Genomic DNA, 19,934 nt, shown 5'->3' on the forward strand with positions numbered 1-19,934 from the left:
CCATTAGCAACAAACCGGTGGAATACAAACAATTCCAGCAGCCAGCGCCTCAGGTTTGCCGCTAGGGCCATCACCTCAGTTCACACACGCTCCACTTCCATACCACTTATCTCCTTTTCATTCGACTGCTGTTCCGTTTGAATATACCCATATGCCTTGATCTCCGCAGCCATCTTCCTGGCCTGTTTCACCGGGTCCCCGCCTCGGGAGAAGATGAGATCAATATCCTCAAGACGCAGATTGCTAGTCTCCGGATAGAAGAAGTAGATGATTGGGATAAAGAGGAGATTAGTGATCATGAAAATCAGGTACGCCTTCCACTGAATGCGGTTGATGATCACTGGCGTGATCATGACCACGGTAAAGTTCCACAGCCAGTTAGAGCTTACTCCGATAGCCGTGCCTTTCGTCCGGGCTTCTAGTGGTAGGATCTCTGGGACGTACACCCACGGGACCGAGTTGATAGACATGCCATGGATCAGCATATATAGGAAGAAGAAGGTAACAGAGGCGGAGGCATAGGCCTTTCCATTCGGCTCGTTGACCTGAGATAGCAGGGCGGCGACCATGAGCATACATACGCCGAGGCCAAAAGAACCAATCATCATTGTCTTCCGTCGGCCCATTCGATCCAGCATGAATGCGGGAAGAAGCGATCCGAGCATAAACATGATCTGGATGCACCCGCCGAGGATTTGAGAAAGTTGGGCACTCATGCCAACGTTGTTTCTCAGGACCGCTGTTATGTAGATCATCAGCAGGGGTCGTTTAATTCAAGGAATCCAGCACTTACTCGGAACGAAATAAACGACTAGGTTAATCCCTCCAACCTGGTTCATGAGCTGAATACCCCACGCAAGGAGCACTCGTTGGCCCGTCTTCACCTCATCGTTACGGAAGATCTTCCAGAAAGACTGTTTGCTGACTGCGTCTTCCAGCTCAATAGCCGATAAAATCGCCCTGCGCTCGTTGACGATATATTCGTCGTCCTGCTCCTTGTTATAGACCGCACAGAGGACTTCCATAGCTTCTTGCTCTTGGCCGTGGTTCATAAGCCATCGCGGGGATTCGGGGAGGCCAAAGACAAGCACAATAACAAAGATAGCGAACACGATTTGCATCGCAATAGGAAGTCGCCAGGCGATAGGGCCGCCGACAAATGACATTCCAAAGTCAAACCAGTACGCCACAACAATACCGACTGCAGTAAAGAGTACTTCGGATGAAATCAGACGTCCTCTGGTTTTACCCTCGCACATTTCAGCTTGATACCTTGAGTCCCAGTGAGCATTTTGCTTCTCCCTGTGATCGCTAACACCACAACTTACATTGGCACTGTGGATGTCTTCAGACCTGTGCCCGCGCCCGTCACTAGTCGCCCAATGATCAGATGGGGCACCGTAAACGCGGTAGTCTGCAGTACTGCGCCCACGATGACCACACCCATCGCCAGCCAGATGGTCTTCCGGCGTCCGAACGTCTCTCCAATGAAGAAATTGACTAACATCCATATGGCTCAGCTTGATGCTCATTCATATCGGCCAGTTCACTTACCCAAGCACCCCAAAAGACAGCCCAGGTTATAGCAGCTTACTATAATTCCTTCCTCCGAATCATCGGGATAATTGAACTGCTTCCTCCAGTCATCATTCCCGACAATCCCACTGAAGACGCCCTGGTCATATCCGAATAGGACAAAAGCCACAAGACAGCATGCCGTGATGGCTGCCTGAAGGGATGTGCCTCTTCCATACCAGGTGCGCATGATGAACGGTGGGAGGTATCGTTATGAGAAGTGGTCAACGATCGAACACCACATGCCTATGCCTATGGATCCGGTCCATCGGGGATGCGTTCTTTTATATCCACCTCGAATCATGTATATGACGAAACGCGAGTTGCCAGGGTCGGGAACACCCCGTCATTGTGGATGATAAGGGTCCATTGTTGTCCGCTTGACGGACGGCGACCAGGTCGCGCAGTGGATCCAACGCGGAGATTTCAGGAAGCTGGAGAAAGTCATGGTTATGCGGAGAGTGAGGGTCTGGGTCTGGGGAATGTTTTGTCTTCATCGGGCAAGTCGGGGCCAAACTCGGCTTCCGTCCGAACCCCATTGCGGTTTAACTTGCCTGGTTGGGCCCGCACCAGGATAAGTATTGCTCCGGAGCACGTGGCTTTCCTCTTCGGGGAAAGTGTGCTCATTTTGGAAGCCGCAACCACTCCGTTTCTCCACCGCTTTTGTTGCCCTTCGTCTGTCTTGCCCTGACCATTCCAGGACCTGGATGGAGGGGCCCACTCACTACCTAGGCGATTGGGAGTTGATAAAATCCAGTCAGCGATGATCGTATCATTCAAGTACATACATGGTTACATTCACTTACGAGTACCTCATGATCCGCTGAGAATGGTCTGGCAATGTTGCTGATCGTACAAGGGGAGCACAAAATATATATTGAGTCGTGGAGAGTAATAACATCCTGTATGGTATTTAGTATTATATCTAGCTTTATATCCTGACATTCCTCGACCAAAGGTTTGATTCCAAAGAGCTAACTATGCTTGTCATATCTTCGTGATTCGTGAAGTCGTTCGATGTAACTTCCCTGCCGCATAGACGAGTCAGGGGGAGCTCAGGAAAATTGTACATTCTATCCTCCTGCTCTAGGTAATCGGACTCTCTTTCGGATCAGATCCCAGGGTCAACGATTCTTTGACCTAAACGTGGAGATGAGTGCTGTATGGAAACGTGCTCATTTGATAGCCTGAGTGCATTGAACATAACCAGGCAGACAACGTAATCAACCTTCCACTTCAGGGGCTTCAAGTTTCCTGTTCCATTGAGACGCTATACCAAACCAATTGAGTACAAGTAGTGTTACTTGTCCCGACCTTTGTTGATCGCCACTTCCAGTTTGTATGACTAAAGACAAGAAAAGTCAAACTCATCAGGGTTCCACATCGTGTCCGGGTTGATAAAGGCAGAGTCCGAAGGACATTTGGGGATATTGATATTTAAAAAATTTCCCAGTTGATCGTCGATGTCTTGAAACATGGGGTCCGTCACAAAATTATTGAAGCCACTGGTATCTAAGTCTTCAAAATCGAACAACAATTGGTGATCAGTCATTGCGACAGCCTCGTCTGCACAAATTTGTTGGTCGTGTGCCGCTTCGGCTACTTCTTCTAAGCTTTCTTCAGAATGGAAAGGACCTATATTGTAGACCTCGCAGTTTGATGAGGTTGAAGCTGCCGGTCCTTTCTTATGTGACGGCGATAACTGACTCGCTCTCCCAGCCACGCGTTGCATGCCACCCAATGCACGCTGACCAAGCCGGGTCATCACTTGAGCGGACCACCATGTCGAGCTTAGAGCCTCCAGGCTCTTATAAAAAGTTTGTAAGTGCTTCTTTGCCGCATACTGAGTACTGGGAAGCTGACACCGCTTGAGCTGTTTATAGGATATTGAGAACCCGAGGGATATGGAATAAGCAACGGTGGGTAAAGGCACGAACTGACTGATGGTACACATTTGTAGCAGGGTGGCTAAGCGATATACAGCTAGATCCTGTCGTAGGTACAGCGCGTGAGACCTCGGTTGAGCCTTGAGGCCCCATGGCCGTGAGGCGAGAAGAGCTATTGCATGGTACGCCAATTCGAAAGACACTGGGGTAGTTCAGTGAGCGCACTGGGAGGAAGAAGGCATAAGGAGACTGACACGTTTGATCCAAAGATATATCCTCCGCTTGACATTTTGCAATCAGTTCTTCGAAGCGGGGAATTTCGGGTTTGTTCTCATCTACGGGGGCATCTAGGGTCGGCCGATACACTACCATGACCTCGCCCATTATGGACGCCAGGGAAAGCCAGACGCGAAAGGGGCTGTCAAAGAGGTCAATCACGTCTGTGAGCTGTTGCCCTAGGTCTCTGTCGTGAATTACCAACGGCCTCCCGTGAATGGCCGCGATCCACCGGTCCAGACTCCATAGGCACCAAAACAGTGTAACTAGCGGTTTTTCATGTCTCTCAGGGCCACACTTTAGGAAGTGTAGCCCGACAGTGTGAGCATGATGGATGGCTTGAGCTAAATACAAGGACGCGTCCTCGAAGCTCTTAGGTCCCGAAGCATGCAACGAAGCAAGGGCGAGGATTTGTATTAAAGTCATTCTTTGCCGCTCCAAACGCATGGTAATGGCATGGCACAGGTCATCGTACAGAAGATTGCTAAACCTGCAAGGTGACATGGTTTCGGCACGATCCCCAAGTCGGAGGATTGGTTCTGCCTCGCCTTCCTTTGAGGCCACTAGACATATTGCCTGTAGGAGATACGGGGAAACAGTACCATTGCGGAATTGTACTTGAAAATCTTCCTCGTGAACTAAAGGAAGCACTGGGTGGATACGACGGAAGTAAATGTTTATCAATGCTTCTTGGGTTTGTCGTGGCGGAAGAAGAGCGCCCGGGCGGCCTGAGTGTCGCTTCTGGCGAGACATCTGATATCTGGTACTGCTCGACGAGAGTTCTTCATGATAGGCATTCTCGCCGTTTTCAATAAATTCATTTTCCCTATCCAGCCAGACTCCGACATCCCGCTGGTGAGCACGCCCACGCATGAGTCTCGTACTACCATCGCCGACAAAAAGTACGACTGGGTTCAAGTCACCGATAAAACGGTGGACACATGTATCCCGCCGTGAGGGTTGCGAAGCATTCTTTTGAGTTTCCATGTGAACTTGAGAGGATTGCTGGGTACTCTGTAGCTTGGGCTCCGCAGGCTCGCCAGGAAGCTGCTGCGATGCTGAGACACCCACGGGCGGTCGCGACCCCCGAGTGGTAGCTGGAGAATACTGAACGAACTGAGTAGTCGGCCGCAGTGGCGTAGACAACCCTGATTGTCGGTTTGCTTTCTGGTGGTAGCATTTTTTCTAAACATCATCGGGTGAGTCATTAGGGAGTGCAAGTGAAGATACCAACGAACCTTTCTCAGGCGACACCTCTCACAAGCGCCTCTGGCATATGTTCTTTTCGGGGTTTTCCCGTCTTGACTGATGTGGAAGGTGAGGTCCATATCGGCCGACTCGGATTGTGTTGTTGTTCAATGTCGAGTGTGGCGATTAACGAGCCAATGATGCGGATTTATATTACTTCATAGAAACTGCATGCAAGCACAACTAAAATGACGGTCACTTGTCTGAGATGACTAGCGACGGGTTTGACTCAGAGTGCCTTCGATATCTGTGCAGGTAAACGTGGACAACGACATCCGATGCATTTTTGTAGTTCTGATCATGGAGGAGGTTGAGTATTTTGCCTGATACGGCAGTCTTGCGCCGGCGGGAGACTTACCCTTTTCGGCTATTCCGCCCCTTGTATGGAAGTTCCGCTTTTCTTACCGTAAATGGAAAGACCTTCATTTCACCGCGATATAAAGACAATACAAGAATACGATTTGGAGGCAATGCCTTAAGAACCGGAATGGAGCAATAAAGCAGATCACCGAGGCATTCAGTGTCTAAGGACCAATTGATACCTTTCATCATGTTCTTCAATGAGACCCTGTCTTGCAGTCTAAGGTTTGATCCGACTCTAGACTCCCATATTGACGTTGTGCTCAAGACTAGCTGACACCATAATGCCTCACATCTACAGTTTAGACAAGTCGTGTATCTTCCTTCCGACTTCGAACTTCTCCGAAAGCAAGGCTTGCATATCTGGGAAGCTTCGCTTATCACTTGCGCAAGCTATAACCGTCAAAGGAATATCAGTCCAGGTCCGAGGTATAGCTAAACTGTTAGTAATCCTCTATTGTTTCCAAAATTATACATGACCTAACAGCGGTAGGCCTTATGATGAGGGCACATTCTTCAGATCCTATCATGAAGAGAATACATTTGCAGCGACGCAGCCGTTGGCGTCGTCCCATCAGCAGAATCCTTTCAGCCTACCGGCAGGGGACTATGAATTTCCCTTCAGTATTCCTCTAAACAGAAATATGCTCGAGACTATCCCAGGCCCGGAGACCAACTACCACTCATATCAAGTCCATGCCATGATCGAGCGCAGGTTGAATAGAAATATCGTTGTCTCAGAGCCTCTACGGATTTATAAACGGTTTTCCGTGGAGGAGAGTCTCAACTGGATGTCAGCCTTGAATGTCAGCAATGCAACACTCTTGTTTCTGTATACATATGACTAACAATGTCTCATAGTCAATCGACAAGCAGTGGGATAACGTCGCACAATATAGCATTTCTATCCCCGACGTCAACATCCCATTTGGCGCAACATTTCCAATGAAACTCCGGTTCGCTCCATTATCAAAGGGGATAAAGCTCCACGCGTTGACCATCGATGTAATTGAGCAACACGAGGTCAAAATTAGCGCCCCAGCAGCATACTCCGCGCAGTTCAACGTTCACTTTCTCTCATCCAAACGGGAGCACATCATTTTCAACGAGCGGCACAACCTAGACGATTGTATAGCACCAGAATCTGAGGAACCTGATCTTGAGTGGTGCATCACAAAAACAATATCTTTGCCACAGGACCTTGCAGCTTGCACCCAGGACGTGAGTTCTAAGATGATGACGATCAAGCATCAAGTAGCATTCACTGTCGAGCTACTCGGTGTGGGAAAAGGGCTATCAATGGTAGGTATCTGATCATTTGATTATATGACCCTACACACTTTTACGGGACTGCCCTTGCTGATATCTGTATAGATAAAAGGAACAATTCCTTTCAATATCTACATGTCACCACACGTCATCAGTGAACACGGCACTGTCCGACGGGTTCATATCGATGGATGCCACGATGATTACGTGCCTCCTCCCCCTCTGTATAGCAAGCATCAAAATGATCTGCTGCTACCTATGGGGGAATGTCCACTAAATACTAAGACCCTACGACTGCATTGCGAGCAGTCGCTGGATAATATCTTCTTCAATTCTGCCGCGCTTGATTGTGCACCCAGTTATGAAACAGTGATTCAAAACCAACCATTAATTGCAAACTACACTCAGACAACGTATTCTTAGAATTGGATGGCAGGATATTCTTTTGACCATGGCCGTTACCACTAACCCGTTTCGACTTAGAGCAATGAGGCTTGTTAGTAAACGTCTTCGCCAAGTACTTTGTCTAGGGGGATCGGATTCCAGTGAGGCTTTTGTTTCCACCAGGATGGCGTCGTCAATGTTAGTCAAAACAAATGAACAGCACGGGACGAGTCGACCTTCGCGCGATGAACCTTGCGAATCAATGGGCAGGCCAGCAACACCTTCGACGCGATGTCCGACCGTGGCAGCGCGCGTGAAGTAGCCGAGTCTGCAAAAGTCGCGAGATTCTGGCTCCTCATGTTCAACCTGGCCGCTGTCCTGATATTGTCCAGCGTAGACATGAACATCGTCGCTACGGCAGTTCCTAGCATTACAACCTATTTTCACACAGTGGCAGATGTCGGGTGGTATTCTTCTGCATTCAAGCTCAGCCAATGCTCCTTCCAGTTTGTGTTTGGCAAGGCCTACCAGCTCTTCTCTATCAAACGCGTCTTTTTGTTTGCCAATGCTATCTCGATAGCAGGTTCGTTGCTCTGTGGGGCGGCCACTACATCAACCATGCTCATCGTTGGGAGGACTGTCGCTGGACTAGGATCAGCTGGTCTTCTTTCAGGGTGCTTCGTTATCCTCGTGCAATCCACACCTTTGCGCAGACGACCAATATTCACCGGCATTATGGGTGCCGTCGAAGGCCTGGCGACACTATCTGCACCACTTCTTGGTGGAGCGATTGTGCAGTCAATTGGCTGGCGATGGTGCTTTTACATCAGCGCACCTCTTGGTGCTGTTGCGCTGGTGTTGACAATGTGTTGTTTCTCAGATTTGCTGAAGTCTAGCGACATTTCGCGCCTGGCAATTAGGGAGAAAATCTTGCAACTATACTTGGTTAGCAATCTGCTGTTCATACCGGCGATCACGGCCCTGTTCCTTGCCATTCCGTGGGCCGGTACGAAGTATTCCTGGGGTAGTGGCTTAGTGATAGGCTTCATTATTGCCTTCGCTGTCCTCATGGCGGCCTTTATCTACAACCAAAAACGCTGAGGAGATGCTGCCCCTCTCCCTTTTCGCATTATAAAGCGCCGTAGCGTGATCGCTGGATGTATATTCATTATATGCGGCAATAGTACTGACAGTGTACTTGAGTATTATCTGCCTACTTACTATCAGATTGTACGTGGATATACTCACACCCAGAGCGGCTACATGATGCTTTCTATTATATATCGCCGGTACCATTGGCGCACTCATCCACGGCTTCGGGACCGGCGCCATTGGGTACTACGCACCATTTATGCATTTCGCCTCAGCTATAATGCCTGTTGCCGCGGGACTCATCACCACCTTCTAAATCAACACAAGCTTCGCGGAGTTAATTATATACACTGCGTTCTCGGGCCTTGCATATGGCATCGACTTCTCCGGACCACAGAACGCTGTCCAAACAGTGTTACCTGTGGAGGACGTGCCGCTTGATACATCCATTATGCTTTTCGCCCAGTCTTTCGGTCCAGCTGTTGCGATTGCAATTGCACAGGTCCTCTTCGTCAATCAGCTGTCAACTAATCTCAATGGTCTCGTGTCAGATCTGGAGGAGCATATATATCGAGAATACTGGCCTAGCGCAAATTGTGACATCCATGCCACCGGCTAAGACGCGAGAATCTCGTGGCAATTGATAAAAGCCTTATACAGACATGGTACTTGGTAGTTGCACTCGCACGTGGCACGATGATTGGGAGCTTGAGGATAGAATGGCGCTCCATGAAGTCGAGACGCGACTAGGAATGATTGAAGATAGGGAGGACTGGTGTGTAGTACTAAGACCCACCCATCCGATAGCTATATCTCTGGGTGATCACTGGTGCTTTCGATATCAAGAGGCTTTTGTACTTCATGAGTTGTAATGCATACCAAGCCTTGGGACGCAGAAGCCTCAGGAACTGATGGACAGATCGATGGTAACGAACAACTGTGGAAAGATAAAACAATCATCACATGTAGTACTAAGCAAAGTACCTTAATGTCCAAGTTGTGGTATTATTCAATCTTTCAAATTGATGAGGCCGTCCACATTAATTCTACTATCTACACAGCTACTCAGCCTTGCCAAATCTCTCTCTATGTTCTGCCCACAATCGACTCCGGAGTTCTGGATCCTGCAAAACCTCAAGGCCTGTCGCAGCCATGATGGAAGCGAACCGCAAGGACGATTCAAATGCCTGTCGTGTTCCGGCTGATTTTTCAAATCCAGGATGATGGGGTCCGATCTTCGGTGATTCTACCTCGATGAGGAACCCAGGATGTAGGCTTGGGAGCTCATAACTGACATTGCCTGTTTTGACAATTAGTATCAGCGACCATTGTGGTGATGAACAGCCCTACCTTGATCCGTTGACGCGCCACTGACTGCAGGCAATGCTTTCATGTAATACTGCTTTTGCTCCTGTGAATGTTTATAGAAGGTGTCAATAAGGATATTATTGCATTGCAATTCTTTGTAGTTTTCAAGCCTAGGTCCAACCACGTTAGCGATAGCTAATAGAGACTTCCTGTTGCGAGCTTTACTTACCATTCAAACTCAACCGTGCACCCAGCGGCTGTCGCAGCCCCTTCACAGCAGGCAGTAACCCTCCTGGCGGTTTCTTGCAATTCTGCGTCTGTCTCCGCGCGGGCAAAGAATTGGAGCTCTGTGAGATGAGGAATCACATTGGGCTTGTCACCTCCCTTGGAGATGATTGCGTGCATACGCTGATTAGGCGCAACTTGTTGTCGAAGCATGGCGATGTTACTATAAGCAGCTACCGCGGCATCCAATGCATTGTGGCCCAGCCAAGGGGCATTGCCGGCGTGAGCGCTAACACCATGGAAGGTCACAGTGGCTCCGCGACGAGCCATAACGCGAGGAGCAACCACGCCATCCTTTCCCATGCCAGGCCCAGGGTGACCCATGAGGCAGGCATCGACTCCCTTGTAGGCACCAGCCTTGATAAGCTCAATCTTACCGCCGCCGCCCTCTTCTGCAGGAGTGCCGAGAAGGCGTACACGGCCCTCAATCTGGTTAGCCTTGATTGCCTCTGCAGTGGCTAGGAAAGCTGCAAGGGACGAGGTGGCGATTAAATTGTGCCCACAGGCGTGACCAATTTCGGGCAAGGCATCGAACTCGGCGTTATAGACAATCAAACCTCCTCCGGTCCCGACCTCGGCTTCGAATGAGGTCTTGAGTCCATAAGCATGACGCGTGACGGTGTATCCCAGCGACTCGAGCAGGTCGCATAGGGTGTCATGGGCGTGAACCTCTTCAAATGCAAGCTCTGGATTGGAGTGAATCTGAATTGGATCAAGAGAAATTAACGGGATATGTCTAGTAGTATGGGGGTGGACAGCTCTGATGGTGGCCACTTACTTCCTGGTTAACTTGCCAGAGACGCTCCTCGTGTTTGCTTATAGTTTCCGATATTGAAGCCATATTGAGAGATCTTATAATAATGAATGATTTGATATACAAGAAAATATGCTGAGCATATCACTGTTCTACTTGTACTGGTCTACGTACTTATAGTGAAATAGCGCATATACGGCGGATGCCTTAGGTGGATACCTGAGAAGCCTACTTTGATATCGGCAAATGCCTGTCCAATCAGCGGTTGCCCCTCGCTTATCCCGCAACCAATTACCGAAAGAAGCGATGGCTGATCCACTCAAAAGGCCAACAACACTCCTTCATTTCTTCTTCTCGCTGCCATTTATGCAACAACATACCAGACCATCCATGAAAGTTATGTCTGGACGCAATGCGCCGCGATCCCGGACCGGTAAGAACTCTAGTTTAGACCGGGTATATTGCGTTCCTGTCGCTAAATGATTACGCAACAGGGTGCGCCACGTGTCGGACTCGGAAGATTAAGTGTGATGAGACGCATCCTTCGTGTGTCCGATGTGTAAATGCTCAAATGCAATGTGAATGGATTCACAAGACTCCGAGAAAGGCTTCCAGGTCGCGACCCGTCTTGAAAGCATCGAGGGTTCCAGGCCTACAACGAACCTATCATCCTCTCCGACCGCGGAATATAGACGGGAGTATGCATTTTACTTCCCTATCTCTACCGGATTCACATTGCCTATCATCTAGCGAGAGGGAGTACTTCGCATTCTTTCCCCATACGTCCATGGTGCGATGGCTTGGGAAGCCATGGCAGTGGGCCTCCCTGCATTATGTCTATAGTCATATCGCGCCGCATTCTTCAGTCGTAACGAGGATGATTTTGGCAATCTCCGCCACGGAGCTGGAAGGGATTCGCCATATGGAGCGACTTAGAAGCGACCAGATGGCATCATACGACCAATGGCCGGGTGAAGCAGGGACGTCACATTATCAGAGTGCTCTACGCGAATTTCAGCTCATCCTTAGCAACAGCCAGGGGTCCCTATCTCCTCACGAAGTGAATGAAATTTCAACGGCCTTTTTTCTCATGGTGACATATGAGTATCTGTTTGGCCAGGATAGCTCTGCCGTAGAGGTGCATATTCAGGGCATCTACACGTTCCTCAAGGCTCATGATTTAGTTCCGAGACTAGGCGAACCTGGTCAACGTGTTAGACTACCGGTACTGACTCAACAGTTATTGCTTTTCGTAATGTAAGTCAATGTTGGCTTGGACGTAACCCGTAGCCTTGTACTTATGCCCACAGGTATGCGAACCTCACAATATGCAAATACGGTCGTCTCCGCCAATTGTGGGAGGAGGCTGGTCATGAATCTTCCTTTATATCTACTATGGATGAGCTCTTTTATAACAGCCGGACGTCACAGCATGCAATCTGGCCATTCGAATACCCGAGCGAAGCGGCGTTGGATGACATATCCGTCTTTCGTCCGCTGGAGCTGACCAACGAATGCAAAAAACTGAAATATAGACTCTTGCTCATGCCCCAAACGACACGAGGGAAATCCGAATGGTTACTCATGGATTGTATAGAGCAAGACCTATGTGGCATTGGAAAGGTATACAGTGCCCTCATTCCACTGGAACTATCTAGCTAACCACCAGTCCACGCATAGCGATACCAAGACTTGATAATCATGAGCCAGCAGCCACATTCGGACTTGCGGAATCGACAATTGCAAACGGTCTACTTTGCAGTTGCAGAGTATCACGCGACCACTGTATTTTTCTGCTACCGGCGGAGCTTGCTCAGCGGTATGATCTCTCCGTCCGTGTCCTCTCACGATGCAGTAAATGGCGCATTAGCAATCATTAAGGAGCTTTCAACCGTGAGCCCTTCGTGTTTAGGAAGAGTTCACTGGCCGATGGTTGTTCTGGCCAGGTGTATGGAGGACTCCCAAGACCGCCAGTGGATCCGGAAGACGCTTATAGAATCGCAGCATACGATAGTCTTTCCGTCTATGAGGGGGTGGCTTGATGAAATGAGTGGCCCCGACCTGTAGTGTTAGACTGTCACCAAACCAACAAAATTGTAGACATTATCTCTCCATATCTAACCTCGGCTCTCAGTCTTATCGTCAATATTTGTCTCTGATATGGTAGAACCCTGAATACTCTTGGCAGACCATCCTCAAACGGGAAAATCTGGGGGTGGAGTGCATGGTGCCAGACCCATTTTTGCCGACACAGCCAATGAATCTCTTGCCCTAGATATGGCCCTATTCGCGATGCTGGGCTCTGAGTGGTTGCAAGTTACGCGACGGTCAACTCAATTTCGGTCCATGCCACACGATAAAGTTTACTGATATGCCAGATAACGGAATGAAACTTCAGGATCATCTCAAGCTAGTCAATCTCTCGAGCGGGGGCATCGATATTATGTTATCAATGATTTGATCACGGTGGCGAAGGCCAAGAGCATCAGTATTTAGGAACAGGATGCAGACGTCTGACGGGCTCTTACTTTTGGAAGTTTCCCTGAAATCCAAAGAACTGTCATTTCAATGTCGAACATTCAAGAAAAGCCGGACGCTTTCGATAAGGAAGGGGAGGTAGGCTTGGACCATGCTACGGATCTCAATCGACCTTCTGTTGGGTATGGGGAACAGTTGATGGATCCATCAGCCTCGACCGGGAACAAGTCCTTACTGAGAAAGATCGACTGGCGGTACGTCTTCTTGCATGAACAAGTCCCTTTAGGGGGGTTTTAGAATTAACTGGGGCTTCTAGTCTGTTGCCAATTATGATGTTATCATATATGCTTCAATTTCTGGACAAGCAGAGTTTGTCCCAAGCCGCTATCATGGGTATCATAGAGGATCTGGTTAGTCCGATGGCCGAAGAAAAGACGATAGGGACTGACCAGAGAGCGTAAAGAAATTGACTGGCACTGAGTACTCGTGGTCAGGCTCGATATTCTACTTCTCATACCTTGTGTTTTCATATCCAGCCTCCATGCTCATGGTTCGACTGCCGATTGCGAAGGTTCTCGCCACAACACTGTGAGCTTCAGCTTCCCTGTACAGTCGTTTAATTATCAGCAGTATTGACCATGGTTTAAGCTTTCTTTGGGGTGTTGTGCTCGCATGCCACGCTACTACACATGACTTCACTGGAATTATGGTTACTCGCTTCTTTTTAGGTGTCACGGAGGCTGCCATTTCGCCTGGCTTTAGCCTTATCACTGGCATGTGGTATACCAGGTCGGAGCAGCCATTTCGCCATGGTTTATGGTTCGCTGGTAACTCCCTCGCGACAGCATTTGGGGGACTGATAGCATATGGCGTCGCTCATATTGCTGGTTCCATCCCCGCCTGGAAGGTGCGACTCGTACCTTGATCCCGTCGGTGCAAGAGGTTAACGATTGAGTAGTGGCTATTTATTATATATGGAATAATCACTGTCGTCTGGTCGATTGTTTTCGTGCTATTCATTCCAGACTCACCCTTAACCGCACGATTCCTCTCACGCTCTGAACGCGCTGAGGCGGAAGAACGAGTCAAAGTCAACCAAACAGCTATCAAACACGACAGGATCCAGTGGCACCAGGTATGGGAGGCCTTGGCGGACTACAAGATTTACATCTTGTTCTTCTTCCAGGTAGCCAACAACATTCCAAATGGGGGTTTGACAATGGTATTCCCCCCTCCCTCAATCTGGCTTGCAAGTATAGTTCGTTGATCTATCTACATAGTTCTCAGCAATCGTTGTAAAAGGCTTCGGGTTCACGACGTTACAAACCTACCTATTGGCGATCCCAACGGGTGCTGTGCACGCCTTTTTTGCTCTCGGAAGGTAGTTCTTTTCCATAGTCTATCCATCTTGCACGGCTAACATGGTCAAACCCCAACAGTACCTACCTTGCCAGCAGGTTTCCAAATACTCGTTGCATGCTACTGGCCGGCTGCACAATGATTGCGTAAGTTCCATCACCTCCTCCTAAGACTACCATATGTGACGAGAAGCATATAGTCTCATTGGAAACATTATCGTCTACGCCTGTGAAAGCACAGGAGTCCGCCTCTTCGGTCTCTACCTCTTTGTTGCCTACGCGGCAGGTATCCCGATGACTCTCTCCATGGTCTCGTCAAATGTTGCTGGCTTTACCAAAAAGGCGACCGTCAGTGCAATGATGTTCATCGCCTACTGCACAGGGAATATCGTCGGTCCATTCCTGTTTTTCGAGCGTGAAGCTCCAGGTTACAAGGTAAAGCTATCCTGTCGGAGTAATGATCACACTAACCTGTAGCTAGAGCGGTTTTATCGCAATGATGGTGTGCCTTGCGGCGGCGACTGTTCTGATCCTAGTACTGGGGCTATCATGGCGGATGGAAAACTCACGGAGAGATCGGGTATATGGGCCAGCGACTCTTGCACCTACGAATAGTCCTAAAGAGCCCGCTCAAGGGATTGCTGTGGCGAGGGAGGATCTGACTGATGTTCAGAATACGGCATTTAGATATGTCTTCTAACCTTGGGCGTCTTGCTAGTTCATAATAATTGTGGCGTTCTAGTGAGCTTCGTGCTCCTGAATGCCAAGAGATCTATTTAGTCTCAATTTTGACCCAACGAAGAACGGTCATAATTGGTTCTATAGATGATTGTCCCCATGAAGCTTTCGGAAAGAAACAAAAAAGAAAGCAAATGCAATAAACCGGTCGAATCACCATAATCCAAGCCGTGAATCTGAGAAGCTCAGCCTCTCCATGTGGGTCACCATTCGTACTATACATCAAGGGCATTGGCTACTTCGTTTATGATGTGGAGAATCAATGCAATGATCCCTTCCTCATGAGTGATAGTTACGAAGACTAGTCCTTTAGAGAGGGTTGTCTCCAGTCTTGACAACCCATTCGCATCACCGACTTGGCATTTCAGCTCCGCTCTCTCATACAGGAATGGTTGTTATAATCGCCCCAGCTGTCATAGAAAGTGGAGAATTTAATACTATTTTCTTCAAGGCTGAGATATCTTTGGTCTTAGCATGTACACTGGAACCACTTAACCATACCCCAGTCTGGACCCCTCGCACAGATAAAGACAGCACTGCCCCCTGAGTCTGCCATCTTGTCGTCTTCACAACTCTGCCATTGAACACGATATCTAGGACGTTACCAACCGCCAAAAAAAAAAAAAAAAGAAAAAAAGGAAGGCCAGGGATATTAGGACGACCCATGCAACCACAACCCCGACAGAGAAGATTTTCGCGCCGGTCGCGAACGGGATGTCAAACCTGTCGGTAAGTCTAGCACCCAACGGACTGCAGCAACTCGCTCATAAAACCCTGGATTACCACAGAGCCCGACGGGTGAAATGCGACGAGACACCGGGCGCATGTAAACAGTGCATCTCCACTGGGCGCAATTGCGATGGATACGACCTGCCTCGCTTACCGGTTGGCATGAAGAGACAGAGGCAGGATCTAGCTTGGTCGGGGCCGTCTATGCGAATCCTCCTGGATCTCCCCGGTACCAATCCCGATGAACGGCGGTGTTTCAATATCTTCCAGACGTACACGGTGCCTATGATGGTGAGCTGGTTCGATTCCGATGTCTGGCAACAGATCGTGCTCCGGATGAGTCAAGCAGAGCCGGCGATTTATCATGCCGTCGTCGCACTGAGTGCCATTCACGAAGATTCGGAAAAGGCAGGCTTACCCCCAGGTGCCATGGATATAAGGAACACCTACCACAGGTTTGCGCTGGCGCAATACAGCAAAGCGGCTTCGATGCTGTGTAGACGGCTAGTGTCTAACGATCCACAAGTGCGAGCAGTGGCGTTGATGTGCTGCATCATGTTCATCTGTTTTGACCTTTGTCGAGGGAACTACAAGGCGGCGTTTACACATTTACAGAACGGAGTACAGATCCTAGAGGGCCAAATAACCAAGGCGAACCGACGTCATACATCCCCCCAAAGCATCGACTCCGGGTCTCCGACAGAATCTGCTCTGACAAGGGTATTACTGCATCTAGATGTGCAGTCAGCCCACTTTGGCGACTCCGGTCCCCTGCTGCATCTCCACCCCGTGGTACTGGGAGTGGGAAGCCGTGACAACCTCTCGCTGAATAGCCTCAGAGAAGTAAAACAGAGGCTTGATCCGATCATGAACAATATCCTTCGTTTTCGCAGGTCCTGTGAGCCATATGTGCGCGGGGAGATAAGCGGTCCGTTTCTGTTCGATATCGCCGAGGCATCAGCTGAACAACGCAGAATCCAGGCGCACTTGGATGACCACATTCGGGCCTTTGAAGACTATGTCTTACGTCAAGCGCCATATCTAGTCAACTCCAAGGACGCGCGTAGCATTGACTTGATGCGATTGCAAAATGAGGCCCTGACCAATATCCTGGAAACCAGCCTTGTGACATCGGAGATGGTCTATGATGATTACCTCCCTGTATACAAGAAGATCACCAGACGTGCTGAGAAGATCATCACCAGCTTTCAGTCCGACTATGGCACTCATCGCCCGTGTATTGTCATGGATATGGGTGTTATCCCGTCCCTGCTTTGGGTGTGCCTCAAATGCAGGGACTTTCCGACAAGACATCGGGCCGTGAAACTTCTCGAGAGATGGCCCCATCGTGAAGGAGCCTACGATTCCCATCTTTTGGTCCAAATCGTGAAGGACCATATGGTCCTCGAACAACCAATCGCCGGTGACGGAGCCACGGCAAATGTCCCGGAGTACGCACGAATTGATAGCGTAATGAGGGTGAACACATCCGGAGAAGAATGAAATTCTACCAATGGAGCCCAGTCCAGTTGGTTTTCTCCTTCTCTCTTTTCTTCCTAGAACATCTCGACACATAATTGTAGTCCATAACTCAAACTAGCAAGGTTCACGATATAGGCTTTACACCGCAACAACCATTCGGGTCTATGTGATATTCTGTATTGGCAAGTCTTCTCCTCTTTCTATCGTTTTCAAGCATTAGACTACTTTCGCCTCCCAGCCTACGGCAAGAGCCTTTCTGACGAAGAAAGAAAATACTAATTATACCGTGCTATACAGTTGTCGTGGGCAAGCACTATGGGTAACGGACTTTTTATTGCTTAGACGCCACCTGGACTAGATCTCTGGCTTCTGCCCGTAAACCACCGATATCTCGAGGTATGCGTGGATACTCGGATTATTTAGTGCATCACGCATTCTCGCAAAGATCACCTCAACCTCCTCTCTCGACCACTAATATCTCGTGTTAGTTACTCGTTCATACTCCCATATGGCAGTTACTTACTCCAAGGATCTTGGTCCAGAGCATCATAGCCCACATCTCCAGACTTTCCTCCATGACGATGCGAAAGAACCGTCCTAGAGTCTTAAGATGCGGGTCTTTTGGCCAGGGGCCGATGGGTAGTTTGTACCGGTGTTCAGAAACGTTCACAAACCCAGCATCAATCATCCGCTGCTTAGACTCGTCGACGATACGTAATGTCTTGCCGAATTGATCTCCCACTTCGAGACTTTTCTGGCCCCAGATTTCATATATCGTGCCTGCGGTGCTTCCGTCGTCCGAGACCGGGGTCACACTCATCTCGGCCTGTTCCAAATATCCACCGGGATGAAGGTTCCTAAGCGCCAGGGTAATTAAACCGCTGTCAGCAGTTAGATGAAGGAAAGATACTTACTTCAGAGCCTGCTGATAAAATTTTCCCCAGTCCGCCACACACCCATATAGCCCACGAACATGAATAAAGTCAAATGGGCTTTTGTATACCCATTCGTCCGAGCAGTCGTCAATCTCAAAATACACATTAGGAGGGACAAAGCTAGGCTGAATTGGCGAGAGATCCGTTCCAATAACAGTTGCTCCAGGGTGCAGATCGGCAAAGCCAGTGGCCCAGGAGCCAGTTCCTGTTCCGACATCAAGGACTCGCAGCGGATTCTTGATCGGGGCGAGGTGCAATCGGCCATGCAACACCAAGCCGTAGAGGTGATGACAGATCTCCATCGCGTCAATTGCCTTCTCGTCGTTGGATCCCCAATACGATCCCGCATGATACGCGTGGTAGCGTCGGCCGTTTTCGTAGACATAGTCGACGATACTGCTGCGCATCGATGTTACCTCGGAGTCCGTCGCTACATAATGGGAGTCGTAATCATCGCCGGAGTCGACGAGTATCTCCTCATCCCTGTTCGCCATCTCGTGTAGAACTTATTATGGAGTCGTCAATGACAATCGAAATCTTCCCCTGACAGGGTCGGACTTGTGTGCGGGCAAATTTATATGCCAGCCGCTAAGAATAATCACCAGGTTACATCTCGCATAAGTGTCTCCAGTCGAATGACAGAGATACTCGCCCAATAATATCGCAACACGAGATATGGATCTAAGTGATACTAGTTAGGACAGTGGGGCCGGGGAATCGGGCACTGGGGCCGCTTTCTAACGGTCGAGAAGACCGCTCCCAAAACGTAGAAGCCTCTAAGCTTGGTGGGCCCACAGACTGTGCCACCATGGCTGTTAGTGGGGAAAGGTATATACAGGCTATCATGGCACTTGATACCAGCAGCTCGGCATGTATGAGGTACCCTGCTTCAAGTTGGACCACAACAAGTGCCAGACACTCTCCTTTGCTTTCAGATCGAGGCATTGTAGCGTTGGCTCCCCATCATAATTATAACTGCGCTGTACCTATCTTGTTCTCTCCGTTTCCTCAAGATTGCTGCTTTTGATAGTCCATGGTTGCCTGAACTTTAAGGTATACATTATTCGGCATTACTTGCCAGTCTGGGATTAGCTCCGTGCAGGCCAACCGCAACCTTCAGAAGGGATGAACTTCTACAGACTATCTTTCGTTCTTCTATTACCCTCCCCGTCTCTCGTTCTTCGGTCGCACTGGCCTTGTTCTATATATTATTTAGAGATATTCATTCCTTATTTATAAGGCATTCATTGCAAATCTGTCTGGTATTCGCAAAGAGCTCTTGACCAACGATGATGCAAAACGAGTGATCATTAAATGCAATACCAACCGCCTGGACCCTGAAGACTTCCGGGCCTCGGTGAATAGAATTGTCAGCGAAGTTCTCCCCGAATGAGAAATGACTCTCGAATCCTCTTTCTCGCCATTGAGGTGTGGAGTGAGCGCACTTTTCTTGTCATTGAGATCAATCGTCGCGATTATGATTTTAACACAGCGCACAAATGCAAAACCATTGTTCCAGTCTACGTGCTTCGACAGCATGGGGAATCGCGTCGCTGGACTCTTGTAAGATGGCCTCAGCTGGATGAGACCCTGATGGCGCAAATAGCGGATCCTCACAATGTCAACGGGTTTGATGTCGCAACTCCTTTTCTTGAAAATCACAACTCACGTATTTTCCATGCCAATCCTCGTGAATTTCACGTCTCAAAGGGCACTACGTGAGTAGCTGAGCTCGCATTTCGACTTTTCTATATTGTGGAAGTGGGCAGTGTGGAAA

At 49.0% G+C, this 19,934-nt stretch overlaps 10 protein-coding genes across 10 annotated transcripts; 6 read left to right on the plus strand and 4 right to left on the minus strand.

Annotated features, from left to right (window-relative positions):
• Window positions 1-80: 80 nt before the first annotated feature.
• F9C07_3192 (putative transporter) lies at window positions 81-1,765 on the minus strand (the record flags this gene model as incomplete). The annotated part of the gene is made up of 4 exons (XM_041291676.1): window positions 81-739; window positions 794-1,272; window positions 1,329-1,500; window positions 1,555-1,765. The coding sequence occupies 4 exons, from the start codon at window positions 1,763-1,765 to the stop codon at window positions 81-83; spliced, it is 1,521 nt and encodes a 506-aa protein (XP_041145521.1).
• An 835-nt stretch (window positions 1,766-2,600) lies between these two features.
• F9C07_1485916 (uncharacterized protein) lies at window positions 2,601-5,202 on the minus strand. The gene is made up of 3 exons (XM_071508137.1): window positions 4,976-5,202; window positions 3,716-4,922; window positions 2,601-3,663 (listed from the first exon to the last, which is right to left on the minus strand). Exons 1-3 carry the CDS (start codon window positions 5,063-5,065, stop codon window positions 2,921-2,923), a joined length of 2,040 nt encoding a protein of 679 aa, XP_071366194.1. The 5' UTR covers window positions 5,066-5,202; the 3' UTR covers window positions 2,601-2,920.
• A 787-nt stretch (window positions 5,203-5,989) lies between these two features.
• On the plus strand, window positions 5,990-7,037 carry F9C07_3195 (uncharacterized protein; the record flags this gene model as incomplete). Its single annotated transcript, XM_071511071.1, has 3 exons — window positions 5,990-6,151; window positions 6,207-6,647; window positions 6,720-7,037. 3 exons carry the CDS (start codon window positions 5,990-5,992, stop codon window positions 7,035-7,037), a joined length of 921 nt encoding a protein of 306 aa, XP_071366195.1.
• Window positions 7,038-7,289: 252 nt separating this feature from the next.
• F9C07_2202418 (major facilitator superfamily domain-containing protein) lies at window positions 7,290-8,840 on the plus strand (the record flags this gene model as incomplete). The annotated part of the gene is made up of 4 exons (XM_071509538.1): window positions 7,290-8,060; window positions 8,136-8,287; window positions 8,418-8,636; window positions 8,711-8,840. The coding sequence occupies 4 exons, from the start codon at window positions 7,290-7,292 to the stop codon at window positions 8,838-8,840; spliced, it is 1,272 nt and encodes a 423-aa protein (XP_071366196.1).
• A 257-nt stretch (window positions 8,841-9,097) lies between these two features.
• On the minus strand, window positions 9,098-10,603 carry F9C07_2212290 (uncharacterized protein). Its single transcript, XM_071509660.1, has 4 exons — window positions 10,462-10,603; window positions 9,628-10,385; window positions 9,441-9,607; window positions 9,098-9,390 (listed from the first exon to the last, which is right to left on the minus strand). The coding sequence occupies exons 1-4, from the start codon at window positions 10,522-10,524 to the stop codon at window positions 9,152-9,154; spliced, it is 1,227 nt and encodes a 408-aa protein (XP_071366197.1). The 5' UTR covers window positions 10,525-10,603; the 3' UTR covers window positions 9,098-9,151.
• An 80-nt stretch (window positions 10,604-10,683) lies between these two features.
• On the plus strand, window positions 10,684-11,698 carry F9C07_3198 (uncharacterized protein; the record flags this gene model as incomplete). The annotated part of the gene is made up of 2 exons (XM_071511072.1): window positions 10,684-10,870; window positions 10,932-11,698. The coding sequence occupies 2 exons, from the start codon at window positions 10,684-10,686 to the stop codon at window positions 11,696-11,698; spliced, it is 954 nt and encodes a 317-aa protein (XP_071366198.1).
• A 682-nt stretch (window positions 11,699-12,380) lies between these two features.
• F9C07_1486279 (pantothenate transporter) lies at window positions 12,381-15,009 on the plus strand. The gene is made up of 9 exons (XM_041285714.2): window positions 12,381-13,169; window positions 13,232-13,325; window positions 13,379-13,503; window positions 13,564-13,822; window positions 13,874-14,137; window positions 14,196-14,296; window positions 14,355-14,420; window positions 14,474-14,708; window positions 14,755-15,009. The coding sequence occupies exons 1-9, from the start codon at window positions 13,006-13,008 to the stop codon at window positions 14,971-14,973; spliced, it is 1,527 nt and encodes a 508-aa protein (XP_041145525.2). The 5' UTR covers window positions 12,381-13,005; the 3' UTR covers window positions 14,974-15,009.
• A 475-nt stretch (window positions 15,010-15,484) lies between these two features.
• Window positions 15,485-17,480, plus strand: F9C07_1486340 (uncharacterized protein). Its single transcript, XM_041285715.2, has one exon. It carries the CDS (start codon window positions 15,726-15,728, stop codon window positions 17,241-17,243), a length of 1,518 nt encoding a protein of 505 aa, XP_041145526.1. The 5' UTR covers window positions 15,485-15,725; the 3' UTR covers window positions 17,244-17,480.
• Window positions 17,481-17,576: 96 nt separating this feature from the next.
• Window positions 17,577-18,651, minus strand: F9C07_3201 (methyltransferase family protein; the record flags this gene model as incomplete). Its single annotated transcript, XM_041291691.1, has 3 exons — window positions 17,577-17,693; window positions 17,746-18,079; window positions 18,137-18,651. The coding sequence occupies 3 exons, from the start codon at window positions 18,649-18,651 to the stop codon at window positions 17,577-17,579; spliced, it is 966 nt and encodes a 321-aa protein (XP_041145527.1).
• Window positions 18,652-19,546: 895 nt separating this feature from the next.
• Window positions 19,547-19,879, plus strand: F9C07_2105807 (uncharacterized protein; the record flags this gene model as incomplete). Its single annotated transcript, XM_071508998.1, has 1 exon — window positions 19,547-19,879. The coding sequence occupies one exon, from the start codon at window positions 19,547-19,549 to the stop codon at window positions 19,877-19,879; it is 333 nt and encodes a 110-aa protein (XP_071366199.1).
• Window positions 19,880-19,934: the final 55 nt, after the last annotated feature.

Source organism: Aspergillus flavus, chromosome 4 (genome assembly GCF_009017415.1).
Source record: "Aspergillus flavus chromosome 4, complete sequence".
Taxonomy (NCBI): Eukaryota; Fungi; Ascomycota; class Eurotiomycetes; order Eurotiales; family Aspergillaceae; genus Aspergillus; species Aspergillus flavus.